The sequence below is a fragment of the Tachypleus tridentatus genome, chromosome 12 (assembly GCF_004210375.1).
Source record: "Tachypleus tridentatus isolate NWPU-2018 chromosome 12, ASM421037v1, whole genome shotgun sequence".
NCBI classification, from domain to species: Eukaryota; Metazoa; Arthropoda; class Merostomata; order Xiphosura; family Limulidae; genus Tachypleus; species Tachypleus tridentatus.
The window spans coordinates 131672725-131690252 of NC_134836.1; the positions used below are offsets into that span (position 1 = coordinate 131672725).

Consider the following 17528-nt stretch of genomic DNA (forward strand, 5'->3'; position numbering starts at 1 on the left):
TAGCAAATGTTCATTAATTAAAAATAAATGTCATTGAAACATTGACATTTCTCATAAATTTGCAAACTCAATTCCTTCATCTTATATCCTCATAAATGTTTATTATTCATTGTTTTTTTAAAACATTCATTTTATGTAAAAAAAGTAAATTATTTTGTCACAACATTTACAGCATCATATATTCCAAATCAATATAAACATGAGACAATCAGCAGCTAGATAGACTACATTAACATGAACATAGAAAAACAATTTTATTCCCGTTAAACTTCATATTATGCACAACTGCAAGGTTTCTCCTGAGGGTGGGTTCTTTGAAGTTCCTCATAAAATCTTTTTCACAAATTGCACAACAGCACAGTTTCTCCCCAGTGTGTTTTTTTTATATGATTTCTCAAGGCAGAGTTTGATCCATATTGTTTTTTACAAACTGTACAACTATAAGCTTTCTCCCCAGTGTGTGTTCTTAGATGATTTCTCAATACAACCTTTGATATAAAATGTTTTTCACAGACTGCACAACTATAAGGTTTCTCCCCAGTATGTATTCTTTGATGATTTTTTAAGATGGTACTTCCTACAAAATGTTTACCACACACTGTACAATGGTAAGGTTTCTCACCAGTGTGTGTTCGTAAATGAATTTTTAGTTCAGAGTTTACTCTAAACCGTTTTTCACAAACTATACAACTGTGAGGTTTTTCGTCCATATGTATTTTCTGATGTAACGTTAAGATACTCTTGGTTTCTCACCAACATGCATTCTTTGATGATGCATTTTTAAATATCTCCTTGTTCCAAATTGTTTTTCACAAACTGTACAACTGTATGGTTTGTCTCCTGTGTGCAATCCTTGATGCATTTTTAAACAACTGCTTGTTCGAAACTGTTTTTCACAAACTCTACAACTGTATGGTTTCTCCCCAGTATGTGACCTATGATGTGTTCTTAAGTTACCGTTTCTTATAAACTGTTTTCCACAAACTGTGCAAACATGTGGTTTCTCCCCAGTATGTATTTTTTGATGTTGTTTTAATTGACCCTTTGTTCTAAACTGTTTTTCACAAACTACACAACTGTAAGGTTTTTCTTTCATATGTATTACTTGATGTAATTTTAAGTTACTATTTGTACTAAAGTGTTTTCCACACACTAAACAACTGTATGGTTTCTCCTCTGTGTGCATTCTTTGATGTATTTTTAGATAACTCCTTATTCCAAATTGTTTGTTGCAAACTGTACAACTGTAAGGTTTCTCACCAACATGCATTCTTTGATGATGCATTTTTAAATATCTCCTTGTTCCAAATTGTTTTTCACAAACTGTACAACTGTATGGTTTCTCAACAGTATGTGATTTATGATGTGTTCTTAAACCACTGTTTCTTCTAAACTGTTTTCCACAGACTGAACAACTGTATGGTTTCTCTCCAGTATGTATTCTTTGATGTTCTTTTAAATCATTGTTTCGCCTAAAATGTTTTCCACAAACTGTACAACTGTATGGTTTTTCTCCAGTATGTATTGCTTGATGTTGTTTTAATTCACCTTTTCTTTTAAACTGTTTTCCACAAACTATACAAGTGTATGGTTTCTCCCCAGTGTGTATTGTTTGATGTGATTTTAAGGTATATCTTGATTCAAAATGTTTTCTACAAATTCCACAACTGTAAATTTTCCTCTCACTGTGATTTCTGTGATGTTGTTCAGAAGGACTATTGCTCTTAAAATGTTTTCCTAAAAGTGCACAATAATAAGGTTTCTCTCCAGATTCTATCCTCTCTTTTTGTGTTAGATTTTCCAATGTTCTAAATTCCTTTCTACTGGTTACATAACTGTACGTTTTACTATTACACTGAGGTATATTCAATTTATTTAGGTCATTTCCATTTAAATTTGTTTCTCCACATATAACACTATTTGATTTTGAGGAGTTCACAACTTCTGTAAAGAAATCTTGTTTTATAACATGATAACTAGGACACTGACTTTCACAGCAGGTCTTCACATCTGAAATAGATATAAATGATGGTTGATGATAATTGAGATCTTTGATGAACTTCTAGATATATATTTAATGTTCTCATACGATAAATAACAATGTGAAAATATTAAAGCTAAAACTGATTATGACACACTTTGCATACATTCACACTGAATAGAAACCTTTATACCTGAATCAGAAAAGAATTAGAAACAAACTGTTGGTAACAATCCATTTTCAAGACGAGGTTTTTAGTAGATAAAGTAAGTTCACCTATAGAAATATGATAAAACACAGTGATAAAATCAATGGACTTTTAACTAGTATCTTTAAATCTTAACTTTTAAAAATTTTCCGATATGAAGTGGTTCATTATTATCAAATCTTCTAATGATCTGTTTGCTTAAATATATGAATTAATATTATGTTCAATGTTCTATGTGCAAGTTAAAAATTAATATAAATGCTCACGTTTAGACAATACTAAAATTGTATAAACATACTACTTCTCTTTTTATCAAGTAGAGATATAATCCCTCTGATTAAAAGCTCTGTGATTACTATCTTTCACAAAATGCAAATCCTATATTCTACAAGGATAGCAGTATTCCATATGTCACATTTATATAAATAAATGATAAAAATATACTCTTTGTATGTGTTGAAACTGATTCACAAAAAGTTATTTGATTTCTATCTTTGACATAGTTCAAATAAATTACAGAAATATACTCTCTGTTCTTGTTGAATTTAATGGTTCCAGCCATTAGTCAGGATATTTATACATGATGAACCATGAGGGAAGACTAGTGATTATAGTTTCTTTCTGTTTCATTTTAGATAGCAATTACTTTCCTCCCTATTCATATTAAATGTTTTGTTGCCATTTGATCACTTCAAAACTTGTCACAAAAAAACAACAACAAAAAAACTAATTGGTAACTGAAAAAAACAACATAAAATTTGTACAAGTAGACTTCAACTTAATTTCGTCTCATTTGGTTTAATAAAGTTCAAGAATTATTGAGAGTTAATATATTTTTTGGGCCATTATTAATGCACTTAGACATTTTGATGTTTGTACTTACCAGATGTACTATCTAACACAGATGCAATTTCTTCTTGAAATTCAGTTTTCATTTTCACATTTGTGTAATTATAACTTGAACTATCCAGATCATTATCATTGCTGTCACTGAACTTTGAAATAACATCACCTTCTAACACATGATCAGGCTGTTCTGCTTTCACTTGGACATGGATGTTCTGAAATCAAACAACATGCTTCTAATGTCTATAAAATAAATGGATGGTGTTATAATTATGTGAAGTCAGCAAAGGTAATGAGCTTAAAATGTGATAAAATAATAATTAAACCTAATTCTTTAAACTCAAGAGGGGAATCAACATCATGTAGCCAAAACAACCCGCAGGAAACAGTGTGTTATTAACAGGAATGACAGTTTAGGTATTTACCACCTTCTACAGTTTGGACTGTGGTAATATACACTACACATACATTCAGTGGATGTGCTTTACTGTACATCCAATTTCAAAACAATTCATTCAATAAAACGTGAGATATAGCAATTTTGATTCAATTTCTTTTTTCTTTCCTTATTAAAAAGTATGCAAACTACTTGGTAGAAAAACATATTTACCTTCAATAGATTTATTTCAAACACGATATACTAACAGATGTTTACAATTTACAATTAGATGTCAAATTTGGTTTAAATATAAGCCACATTTGAAAAGTTATTTAAAAAACTCATTAAATTTTGACTAAAACATTCCTGTGAGTTATCAGCTTGTGGTTTTTATAACAGCTTCACCTAAAAGTAAAGAACTGTTTCTAAGTTTTTAGTCAGTCAGAATAAAGATACTTGATTTAGATCTAAAGAAACTTTTGTGTAAAACCATGTGCAAATACAAAAGTATTCCTTGGACCAAGCAAACTAGATTAGCAGTTTCTAGCTTAGGTTTTCTAAAGAATAATACAGGTGAACCATTATTATTTTCTTCCAAATTTCGCAAAAATCTGCTAAACTTTATGTAATTATCCTTATTAAAGAGCATCATGTTATATTAGCATATAGAAATAGCATAGATAATGTTGTATTATAATACAAAACTGTTATTCTAGTTTCAATGGCATTGCAATAAATGAAGTTACTAACATTATTTTAAAGAGAAAAAGTTACCATCATGTATTGTAAAGAATCTGATTGGTTCTGTAAAGTATAGATCTGTACTGAATAATAGATTTGCAATCCCAAAGCTAATACTGGTTACTATCAAGTGTCACTTACTTGTCATAGTTTCTTAGAGTGTATTAACAAAATGTCATGTTGTCTCTTCAAACACACCTAAGGTGTGAAATAAAAATGCAGCTGAAGAGGAACCAAGTTAGTAATTTAACTCTCACAACAAGAGCTCAGTCAATCTGACAAACCACATGATCTCTTTGTTCTGGTTCAAGGGTTTTAGAGATTTGATACTATTATATTTTAATGCAGAAGGTATATCTTCACAAAATATGACAGTCCTTCAATAAATGTAATAAGTATTTTACAAACACAAAGTCTTACTTTCTAGTGAAGTATTGTAAATAATAATAGAAAAAATAAATGTATATATATGTTGAATATTTGTTTTAAACGATGTATGGAAAGCAATTTTTATGATAAGATAAAAATGCTTTTCTTTATCTAGTATTTCATTTGTACAATCTCTAAAAATATTTAATTGCATTTGAAATGTTTTTTTGCAGTAAAACTTCATTATTTATCTACCCTAAATCTATAAAGGTTGGACAACTTCACTCACCTCATAACCATGAAAAACAGAAAACATAACAAATTGCCCTTTATCTACCCTAAATCTATAAAGGTTGGACAACTTTACTCACCTCATAACCATGAAAAACAGAAAACATTTTGCCCTTTTTTCAATACTGATTTCTTATTGTGACATCAAACTACATTTATCAAGTAGATTTAAACTCCTAACAGTATACATCTATTTATAATTACATTTCATTGTTTTATTGCCTTTTGAACCACATCCAATTATTAATCTTGCTATTTATAAGTTGCAGAACATTACGCTATCTAATTAGCTTAATCACAAGTCACTCATGTGTAGGCCGTATAAGACATTTTTATAATATTATTTATTTTACCTAATATTTCCTTAACTTCTTATTGTGATGAAATTTTACCCAACATTTTATACTAATGGTAGAAGTACACTGAACTTTTATTTAATTAAATAATGCACCAAAGAACACAAGAACAATAACCTGCAAGAAGCAGACAATTTCATCTAATTATCACAATTCTATTTACATGTAACAAGGCCATTACAAATTTGTCGAAGCTAGTTATCTTTCTCATAGGAATGAAGCTTCTCTGAAAAAAAAATGACAATTCCATTTTCAGAACAAAAGTAATATTATATATCAACTAATAGGTGAAAACCTTGGCTTTTAATGATTATAGATAATATAGAATCAACCATAAAAGAAGACTATTAAATCCTGATTTTCTATTTAATAGCTCTGTAGCTAAACAAAATTGAAGACTAAAAAATTATGGTTTGTTTGCATAATTACAATTTTATAGCGAGTAATTTCATACTTATTGCAAGAGTGGTTTAATAACATTTTTAATATAAGACAATAAAACCTCATGACAGATGCATTAAAATATAAGATAATAGGGTTAAAGGAATAAAATCACAACTGGCAACCAAACTTGAACCCACACTTATAACATTAGTGAATTAGCTGTGCCATATATTTTGTTTTACCCACCCATCATGCCCAAAGTTGAACCAATCTGGCCACCAATTTTGATTTCATCCTTTTTTGTTTGCACATTTTAGGGTATAATTCCCACTGCTTAAAGAATCCATGTAAATGGTTTTAGAAGAAGAAAGCATGAAACTGTTTTCTGTAGTCTATTCAGACAAAATGTTGGGGAAATTTGAAGTTATACATTATGGACTTCATGTACCTGAGATGGCCATACAGATAGAAATCAATACAAATGGGTCAGTGATCATGCAATCGATAGTAATAAATGTTCTGTATTATGCCAGTCCTCCATATAATGTCATAAGCATAATTAAGAACAAAAAAGATCATACCAAGATGCTTCCATGCAAGGAAGGCCTGTCTCATTGAAGTTTAAAGCTAAATTATACAGTAGATAATGAAATGCTATCTGTGGAAATCACACGCAGTGTTAACCATAAAAGAGGTACATTTACCATACCAGCATAGATGATAATACTATGGTGAATATCTTGAAGTTTTAAAAAATGAAACTAATAGCTACCTTGACAACAGTCACTTACTACTCCCCTCAAGTTGTTAACAGACAAGAGGTTAACAGATGACTAAAGCTCTGAAAGATGAAAAACCTATCAACACGTTCCAGAGCTATCATTTGGGAAAGAAGTGCAGCAAATGGAGGGAGTAATGGCAGTAAAAAAAAGATATGCACACAAGCAACAGCAAACAAAAAAGATATTATCATCCAAGAGTTTACACTTGACCCAGACATCAGTATCTGAATCATGTCATTCAGGATTGTGTTCGTTAAAATTTTCCAGAACTAATAAGGAAGATGGCAAAGTTTGTTTGATCATAATACTCACCTGGTGATAGACAGAGTACAATTTGATTTAATAAAAATGTAGTATATTTGTATCATTAGTATGAACGAAAACCTTAGATTTCATTGACAGAGAAAAACAAGTCACAAGTGCGTGTGATGTTTCTTGTTTTACGTGTATACTGTTTACTTAATATTTTAAAAGCAACTAAAATTGGGTCATTCAAGATGGTAACTTGAGATGAACATCCTCCATATGCTTAATAACTTACAAGATGGGATTATTCATTGAACATAGTTCAAAGGTCATTACTTATCGTTTCAAATTTTCTTATTCTAATCTTACATTTGCATTTGGTGCTTACACAAAGTCACATCATAAACACCATAATCACAAAGATATGAAAATTAACCAGTGACAATTTTCAAAAGTAAAATATACTTAATAGTTATCAAACAAAATATTTCTAAACCTATAGATTACTATGACATACAATTAACTATTATTGAAATAACCATCATTTAATAAACTTCAAAAAATAAATGATTTTATCCCAACATATTAAACATTCTATGTCTAAGTCAATAAATCACAAGTCAAATAGCAGCTGGACACATTCTATGTCTAAGTCAATAAACCATAAGTCAAATAGCAGCTGGATACACTAAATTAACATGACTACTATAAGAAATATCATAATATGCACTGACAAAACAGTTTCATTCCTGTTAAACTTCATACTATCATATTCTGTTTTATCACATGTATTATGTATTTTATGTAGATAACATTCTCGTGCACTGATAATGGAAGAACTAATTCTCGTTAAATCCCAGTTGAATAGGGCTGCACAGTTATGAATCAGCAATGCCAAAGAGCAAAGAAAAAATTGCTAATCACAAGCTATTATTCAATTAAGTTATATTATCCAATTGTAGATAACAGTCATAGAATTACACTAACCAATTATTATTGGATCTTGTGAATTAATTGATCATATTAGTCTATATTTGTTGGATTTTGCAAGAAAACTAAATAAGGATAGAAGATAGCAACACTATCCATGACAAACAGTTGTCAATACAAAATATAAGATTTGACCAACACTCTTATATAATATCCATGGCTAAGAGTGATTTCTATTTTGTTTTTTTCAATAATAAATTATTAACCATGAAATCTTAGGTCCATGGTCTGGCACACTACCTGCCAGGTTCAACTCAATCTATTAAAGTTGTTACAAAACAGAATTAAATAAGATACTTACATGCTTTAAAGTACTTAGGATAAACAATATGCAGTCAGTCTAGAGTGAAATAAAGGAAGTCTAAATTTATTTCATACATTTTTATGGTAATGACAAAGTCACTTAAACTTGAACAAGCCCTTATACAGTTACAGTAGAAAAAATAAGAAATGAAATATAGTATTTTGATAATAATAATAATAAAGACTAATTTATTTAAGAAAAAGTATTTTTAAATTTCATATGAAGATCACTTTCCACTAAAAGCAGTAAACACTTACTCCTCTTATTCCATTTAAATAGAAACATATTGACAATTTTTTTATGACAAATACTTAATTAAAAACATTTTTTTTTCTAGAAAATTCTTGTGATATTTTATGAATATACACCAAAAATATAACTTACAGAAAAAAGTCACTGGAATCCATCAAGCCTCACAAGAAAGTAAAGAAAAAACTGATCAACCCACTAGAACTAAAACTATTTGGGCAGATATGCAACAAGTTGAGCCCTAGGTGAAGTAAGTATAATACTGAACAATAGAAAATTTAGAAACAAAAACATACGCTGTAAGAATCACCCATCTGCCCCAACAAAAGTACACAATATAATTAAAAAGAATGTTTGCTTCAACAGCAACAAAGCTCACATGTATAGAAGTGACTTTCCTAACATATTTGTTCAACTTTCACATATCTCATGCAGCAGAAGGAAGAAATGAGTAACCAAACTATTTCATTCCAACACATAGTGATCAAGACACTAGATGTAGTGCCTGCAGAGTTCTATGGAACTGAACTGTTTTTAAAAGGTAGTGGTAAATCATCACTCTAGTGCACTAGATGGAATAAACAAGGAATGTAGGTTGGAACATCACAGTCTTACAACAGATCCTTTTATAGAAGCTCTGCTGTATTACTATATAATGAAGAAAAGTCAGACTGATCATCACGATGTAAGGACTGAATTGATGTGGTGGTGTTCCGGATCTAATTTAATACAACATGCTATATCACTACAAGTATCAGGGCTGATTCAACACAGGATAATAGAAATTTATACTCAGAAGAAGAATCTAGTATTTTATATTATTTTCTACACACACAATGAGATTTGCTTAAGTAATTAATATAAAGGTTACAGAATGTTCTATGGAAGCATTAACAATTAAATATTTGTGACCTGACAATATCAGTGTTGCAAACAGATCTGTAAGCAATTTATTTGTAACAGTGTAACAAACCAGTAGTGAATTTGCTCAGCTTGTAACTACAATCATGTAATGAAGAATTAGGCTCAAGAGAATGTCCAAAAGACACATTACAACTATATATTCTCTTCAATAACACAACTGTAAATGTTCAGATCTACAACTTACCTCCACTGTATCTTCATCTCCATCATAGACATCTTCGGTTTCCTCTTTTATCACATCAAACTTAAAATTGGTATGTGGAGATCTTTCTTCAAAGTGATGGGTTTTTCCTGTAGCTAGAAATACAAACAATACAGATTTCTCTATAATAAGCCACAATGTAATGTGTGCATCAATAAATAATCAAAATCTAAACATTATAATTAACAATATGGCCTCTTATATAATTTTTTACATAATATACTGGTCCACAGAAGATTATCAAATTTTAGTAAAGAGTAGATTCTTAAAATACACTCTGGATTATCATGCACATAGTTGTTGTCACAAAAATTAGAGGAAAGGCAGCTAGTCATCACCACCCACTGTGAACTCTTGGGTTACTCTTACCAGTGAATAGTGGGATTGACCATCACATTATAACACCTCCATGGCTGAAAGGGCAAGCATGTTTGCTGAAATAGAAACCTGCAACCCTCAGATTACAAGTCAAGCACCATAACCACCTGGCCATGCCTAGCTGGAGTTGAATTACATGCAATCCATAACTGATAAGTAAAACAACCACCTAAGTCAACAGACCCACATTAAAAAGTAAAAGAGTTAGATGGTTTTCAGAATGTAAGCTTGTTTCAATGGAAACATTTAATAAGAAAGTAAAAGAATGTAAAATGTACATACTATCCCTTCCTAATCAGAATTATGAAAACACCACAGAAGTGCAGATGTGACATCTTAAACATCTCAAAATTATTGGAGAATAAGCCACTATCTATCCAACTCCAAGGGTTATTCAGTAAATATGGAGAGGGTGTGCATTTTTCTTACAGCAAAGCCACATTGGGCTATCTGCTGAGCCCACCGAGGGGAATTGAACCCCTGATTTTAAATGTTGTAAATCAGTAGACTTACTGCTGTACTAGCAGGGGCCTTTGGAGAGGAAAGAAATATAATAATGAGAAAAAAATAGTAACTTTTCTTGGAATTTATGACAAAGAAAGGTGGATAAAGATGTGGGAACATCCATAGACAAGGCCCAGAACTGCATGACAAAGGATGGATGTACAAAAAAACAAAAGTGCCCAAAATATCAACTAATCCACATATACTGGCCTTGAGTAAAGAAAAACAACAGACCAAGGAAGTAATTCCAATTCACTGAGATCTAAGTCATAAACCTCTTCTTCAAAACAGTAAAACTCAAGGCCATAGAACCAACAGATTGTTGTACAGTGGTGACAATCATAACAGAAGTTATAATAATTAAACACTCTGAAAATCTTGAGTTGGTGAATAAAATATTCCATAAAAAACAACAAAATTTGAAAAAATTACAATAGCATCTATAACTGAGTTAATTTTTAAGTTAATCAATTAAAAAATGAAACAAAAACAATGAAAAGCTAAACACTTCTGCATGCTAGAAATCTAAATTCCAAAGTGAAAACTGAGCTCTACAGGACACAGGAAACCAGCTGCACCTGGAACTTTATCACACTCGTATAGGTGGAAAATGTTTGCATGTTTATTTGCATGCTATAGTACAACTTTACCATGTGTAAACAAGTAAGGGTAGTGGTGACAAAAACAGTGTTTCCTAGGAAGAAGCAATGAATAAGAATAGTTATTATGTCAGACAGGGAAAGTATTGTATCAAAAATGTGATTTAGTAGCTATGATATGATGTCAAATTTATTCATAAAACAAAAAGACAATTTTATTAATTTATGAATGCAGCTCAAGAGAAAGTAGTGATGTGCATTTTGACCTACTGGTGAAACGAGGGTTAAATACTGAACTGACTCCTCGTTAGCAAAAGGCCAAAAATGGATTCTGTAAGTAGAAAACTTGGGATTCAGTAACCAAGTGTCAGAAAGGGAAATAACAAACATGAAATATATCTTCTAATGTTACTCAAAGGACAATGACAACAAGCCAGATAATTATTTATTAAATTATATGCATTATCCATGTTATTGTATTTGTTTAAATATACATTAAGTGTTCCTTATTTAACAGTGATGTATGTAACATATGTTGTAAACCCACAGTCTGACTGAAATACATTTATCAATGAGTGACAAGGAACCATATGTGGGTTTCTTTTGTGAGATAAGGAATACAGTCTCTATTAAAGGAGAAGCTTGCAGTACAGCTAATAATTACTGTATAAAGTGCATAAATGTAAAACTCTTAATAAGTATGATGCCAGCATCAAGAACATTCAAAGCTTAGTCATTTGAGCCTGAAACAGCAACACAGGTGAAATGGTATAATTATGACTGTTCTCAAACCACTAGTACAGAAAAAATGAATAAGGATAGATTAAGAAAAATCTCACAATGATAAAATCACATATGAGCTATTTACTAACAGTACATAGTTGGTTAATCCTTCATCTCAGTTAACACTTGAAAGTTCTCAGCTTAACCTCACTCACAGGTGACACAATAGAATATGATTATGAAAGTGACAATAGATTCAACTTTATCTGAACAAGGACTATCATAACAAGAATGAAACATTTTTAGTGATATACATGTCAAGACTTGAAATAATATCACACAAAAATTATGAAACAATAATTAAAGAATTAAAAATGCTATTAAATTAAAACAAGTAAGTTTAACACTATTTATGTTATGAAGAACACATTTACATTCTAAATATATTTGCTTACTATTCATTGTTGTGAAAGTTTCTTGTTCATTTTTCTCCAGTTTCTTATCCACCAAAACATCCTGTTCCTCTTCAGAAAATGGTTCAACCTTCATATTTAATATTCTACAATTACACAGAAGCTTCACTTTATGTCCTCATCAAAACTTGTATCTAGACTACAGAGAAACAGATTAAAATGTTACATCCTTTAAAAAGGTAACAAGTTTTAAATAATTACAAATCCCTAAGTTGACATTATTTTGCTACATTTTTTACATGAAAAAATTGTCATCAGTTGTATATCTGTATACCAAAATGATGACATAATTTTCACATAAAAGTTTTGAAACAGTAATTCTCATAAGATACCATGACAACTAATGCTAACAGTTCCACACAGTTCAAACTAATATGTAATTACTGGAAGGCAGTTTTTGCTCTTCATACAAATTGTTATTAGTTAGGCATAGTAAAAACTTTTGTTTTATTCACAATGTTTCACCAGGTTTACCTGTTCTTTGAATATCACCTGATGATGCCAGGTAAACCTGGTGAAAAATTGCCAACAAAATAAACAAGTTTTACTCTGCACAACCAAAATAAAATTGCATGAATTTTAAAAACATAGTACATTGTTCTTTCTGATATTTAATTCATGTCTTTAATCTATTGAGTAAATATACCAATATACAAAACTACACTAAGACATGACAATACTAGAACTACTGAAACACTTAAAACATTTAGTGCTTGAACTGTTGATCACTTCTGTCATTCCATAATTCAAAACAGAATAATTACCAAAATACAACATCATAAGCTTTCTAAAAAATTAAGTTAAAATATGTCATGAAGAAAAAAACTAAAGATTTTTTTGTGAACTTGATTGTTGATAATTAGTAAGGAAAGCTTGATGCAAATTAACAAAATCCATTATTCCGCACAAACAAAAAATCCACTTACTTTATCTACGAAAACAACCTTAAGACTCACTTACAGAGAGAAAAGGCAAACAAATAATAAGCAAGCTCTGCTTGTTGAAACTATATCTTAAAAATCTGTTTTAAATTTCCGTATTTTTATATAAATAATAGATAAAACACTCTAAAAGAAAAGATTTAAAGCTACACTAGTACAGGTCAAAAAACATATCAAAATACAAACACTATCAACGACAGGCCACAACACAGTTATATATTGTTTCATATTACTTACTATATACATAAACACAAGTTTTTAAACCTTACAAAATTTTATTTTTAAAAGCAATGAAGTTTTGTATTTGGTGGAATAAATGAATAAATATTTCAATATGGCCACTTGTTTGTTGAAAAATCTCCTACAAAATTACAATGTTCACCATTTAGCTCGATTACATTACAAGCATTTTGAGAATTCCAAGTACATTACGCTAGTATTTTCTATTCTACTGGAATATTATATGATTTTCAGACTCATTGGAACCCGTAAGAATATCTACTATTTCTTAACATTAAGGTTAACATAAAGCTTCTTATTTTGATAACTATTAGTATTAAATTATTTGACATCATACATTCTTTCTAGATTTCACAAGTTACATTCAACAGCAACCAATATCAATACAATATTCAATCAACCTATACTTTATGGAAAGGGTGGGCAACTCCATGGCCACTGGTCCTCATGTGGTCAGTAGATAGCACAATTATGGCCAGATCGAGTTTGGGAATAAACTTTTTCGATTATTTACTTTTTACCGCAGCTTCGGTACTCAGCAACTAACTACACTATATATGCAAAAACGGCTCGTTAAACATGACGATGACCGAAGAAGGTCGAAACGTTGTTCTCTCTTCTACATAAAATATTTTCTCAACCCAAACGAGCCGTTTTTACGTATATATTTCTCTAGAAGTAAGTTTTCTCGACATCACTAACTACACTGCCTCACGTCTCTCTACTGCCTCACGCTTCATCACTGACACAGACTGACGAAAGAATCCAAATGATGATGAACACTCAGAAAATAAAGACAATTTAATTGTTTCTGGCATTATTGTTGAAAAGAGAATGGCGCGTGACTGGGAAAACGTGAAACAAGAATTTAATGAAAGTTGGAAGTTGAAGTGATTGAAGCAAATAATAAGCTAGTGTGTCTTTTGTGTGACAAAGTTTTTAGGAATAATAAAGTTTACAACTTCAAGGAACACTTTAACAATTTTCACAATGAATTTGATGTAAAATTTCCAGTTGATAGCAAAGATCATATGAATGAAATTAGCCGTCTGAAAACACAACTTCATGAACAAAAGGAAATGACAAAAAATTCAATCTGGATTTTGAAAACTGGTTTTGTCACAACAGACAGTGTTCCCGCCATGACTGGGGCTAAATTAGGATTTCTTTCTCTTTTGAAGCAGCATTTAATCGAAAATAATATGAAATTCATGCTGCTATCTTTCCATTGCATTTTGCATCAGGAATATTTGTGCTCAGATGTATAAAAGTGATGAACTGAAAAATTTGATGGACAATGTAAAAATTATTAATTATATTAGAAGTGGAAGCTCTCTCATCTATCGACAGTTTGTTGAGTATTTGAAGAAAAGCAGTGACTGTACTTTTGATGATCTTACTGACTTTGCAAATGTAAGATGGTTAAGTACAAGAAATGTCTTGGAACGACTTACTTCCTTATTTTCTCAAATAAATGAGTATCTTTTTGAAAAAGGTAAGATTGAAAAGTTCCCTGAAATTGAAACTTTGTCATGGCAGTGTACTTTTCACTTTCTGTGCGACATGATGGCTCACTTGAATAATTTGAATTCGAAGCTTCAGGGAAGAGGTGAAAAAATAAGAGAGCAATCATAGTCTATTCATGAATTTCAATTAAAGCTAAACCTCCTTGCAGAAGAATTACAAAAAAAATGAATTAATACATTTTGCAAAATTTAATAGTTTTCTAGAAAATAATAATCACTATGATTTCTCTGATGCTAAAGATGATTTCTATGCAAACTAAGTCAAAAATCTATCTCAAAACTGTGAATAACGTTTCTCTGAATTTAAAAATTTGAAATTGGTATTTAAATTTTTCATGATCCATTTCAATTTGGCTTAGGAACTTTCAGTAAAGAAATTACATCTTTTTTGTCTTTGGTTAAGTATGGATTTGAAGACGAGATGCTTACCCTGCAAAGTGTAGAACATATTAAAGGTAAACAAAAATGTTCTATCAGTGTTTGTTTGTTTGTTTTTGAATTTCGAACAAAGCTACTCGAGGGCTATGTGTGCTAGCCGTCCCTAATTTAGTAGTGTAAGACTAGAGGGAAGGCAGCTAATCATCACCACCCACCGCCAAATCTTGAGCTACTCTTTTACCAATGAATAGTGGGATTGACCGTCACATTATAACGCCCTCACGGCTGGGAGGGCGAGCATGTTTGGCGCGACGCGGGCGCGAACCCGCGGATTACGAGTCGCACGCCTTACGCGATAGGCCATGCTGGGCCTATTCTATCAGAGAGATGTGGCTCATTATTCTGATAAATGAGAATCTTCCAAATTTAAAAATAGCAATTTCAAAATTATTTTCTATGTTTGGATCCACATGGGTGTGTGAGTCAACATTTTCTACGCTGGATTTTCTCAAGTCTAGAAACAGATTTCGGCTTACTAACATAAATTTAGAGGCAGAGCTAAGATGCTCATTAAGCAAAGATATTAAACCAAATTTGATGAAAACCCCATCAATTTTCACACTGAAAGTTTGTTGAAATGCAATTAATTTGATTAATTTAACATCTTTCAATTTTTTAATAGTCAGGCCAACGTTGTTTTCATTACCCATAGTTGTGGCCACTATGGAAAATAAATTGCCTACCCCTGTTCTGCAGTGTAGTTTAAATGCTGATACTACGATAGCTGGCCAAATATAACTCTTGACAAAATATGGAAGCGTAATTCTACTATTACAGTTATCAACACGTAAAAAGTTAACTTACAACTTCAAATAACATGTTTGTCAAATTCCATTTTTGGCGAAGGTGAGTAAGAGAAGTAACTTCGAAATTTCAAATGACTATTACTGGACAATGATTTATATTCCTATAATACAACTTGTTTCCAGTTTTTATTTCGCGATTCATTATAGACTTATTCATTCTCTGTTAATAAGCTTAAATATTTCGTATAAACTTATTTTTTTCAAATAGAAGTAATCTAATAATAATCGTTTCCCATTTTGCTACCACTACCACATTCCGTCCAATTCTTTTGCATCTCCTTTGGCAGTAATGCACATTCATATTACGTTAAACAATCATCCAACTCTTTATCGTTCAAATTCTACCTTAATCAGTTCTTGCTATGTCGTTGCATTGCCTCAGTGGCACTGTAACAAGTAAATTAGATGTTATAGACGTTTTACAGGACGATTGGTGTCGGTCAGTATGTCTCGTCAATGTCGTAACGGCCGCGATACATTCTGCTATATTTGTGGCGAGTATACGCTTGTTCATCAAAGACGCTCAATGACTGCTCTTGTGAAGAAAGCATATCATCTGTACTTTAGCTGTAAAATTGGTGATCAAGACCAGGAATGGGCGCCTAACATTTGTTGTGCGACATGTGCTGTCTGCCTGAGAGCTTGGCACAGAGGCACTCGAAATACAATGCCGTTTGCTGTCCCGATGATATGGCGAGAACAGAAAGACCATGTGACGAACTGTTACTTCTGTTTGACTAAAGTGTTACTGACGTGTTACACGTGTTTTCAAAATAATATATACATTCGAAACTAGTTTAAGATATGTACAACATATTCTTTACTCTATACTGATAATAGGAATATCATAAATACTATACGGCTCTCGTTTTCTTGTCAAAGTGCACTTTCGAATTTCAGTTGTCAAACTAAACCATTTTACCCATTTCTGTTGCATGAGTTACTTGTGTATAATTCGCTTACAATCATGACACACTTACCGCAGTCGTATACTACTCTTCTAAAAATCATTTCGTCTTCTTTCTTCAAAATATCGTTTGTTCCTTTTGTTAAATCACACGAAGGTGATTCAGTTACTTTACAACCACGCTTTGACAGAATAAATTACTTTTTTGAATTTCTTTCTCTACTGTTAGTTTTACTCTAACATGTTAAATGTTAGGTTTATCATTCATACCTAACTTCACACTCTTTTGTTATTTTCTTCTGTCTGCTGTTTCCCTGTCATCTCATACTATTTATGGTTTTTTTTTCTCATAATTCCTCCATTTATACCAATACTTCAAAGTAGCATTTTACGTTGTTACATATAAAAATTCAGGAAAATCAAATTATTTGAAACAAAAGAAAAACAGGTTGTACGCGAACCTATAGAAGTTAAATGTATGCTCTCTAGTGAAATTGTATACTGTTTATTTTTTCGAAAATGCGTTCTATTTTCAAGTAAGCATTACAAATAACTAGTTTTAATTATTTACTTAAATCACAAATAATCCATTTTTAACTGTCCTGCTTTAAACCATTATTTGATAACATTTGTGCCTAGTTGCAGAATTATGAAATAAAGAATTTTGACAAAAAATATCAATTGTTCATTAATTACAAAGAAATATTTCTGTAATAGACATATTTTTCAATAATTACGACT

At 31.0% G+C, this 17528-nt stretch overlaps 1 protein-coding gene across 4 annotated transcripts; it reads right to left on the bottom strand.

Moving 5' to 3' along the window:
• Nucleotides 1-78: 78 nt before the first annotated feature.
• On the bottom strand, nt 79-13815 carry LOC143234715 (uncharacterized). 4 transcript variants are annotated; one of them, XM_076472276.1, is made up of 6 exons: nt 13518-13815; nt 11912-12068; nt 9235-9347; nt 7875-7913; nt 3073-3250; nt 79-2010 (listed from the first exon to the last, which is right to left on the bottom strand). In XM_076472276.1, exons 2-6 carry the CDS (start codon nt 12003-12005, stop codon nt 731-733), a joined length of 1704 nt encoding a protein of 567 aa, XP_076328391.1. In that variant the 5' UTR covers nt 12006-12068; nt 13518-13815; the 3' UTR covers nt 79-730. The 4 variants fall into 4 exon arrangements, with proteins under 4 accessions (XP_076328391.1, XP_076328390.1, XP_076328392.1 ...); XM_076472275.1 differs by having other exon boundaries at nt 13512-13815; XM_076472277.1 differs by having other exon boundaries at nt 13448-13815.
• Nucleotides 13816-17528: the final 3713 nt, after the last annotated feature.

What these genes read in the sequence shown, in the direction of transcription:
- LOC143234715 (XM_076472276.1), bottom strand. Translation starts at nt 12,005, where the DNA reads ATGAAGGTTGAACCATTTTCTGAAGAGGAACAGGATGTTTTGGTGGAT. An exon ending in AACTTTCACAACAATGAATA is followed by an intron (nt 9,348 to 11,911) that starts GTAAGCAAATAT and finishes TTGTATTTCTAG; the next exon opens with CTACAGGAAAAACCCATCAC. An exon ending in GAGATGAAGATACAGTGGAG is followed by an intron (nt 7,914 to 9,234) that starts GTAAGTTGTAGA and finishes ATTTCACTCTAG; the next exon opens with ACTGACTGCATATTGTTTAT.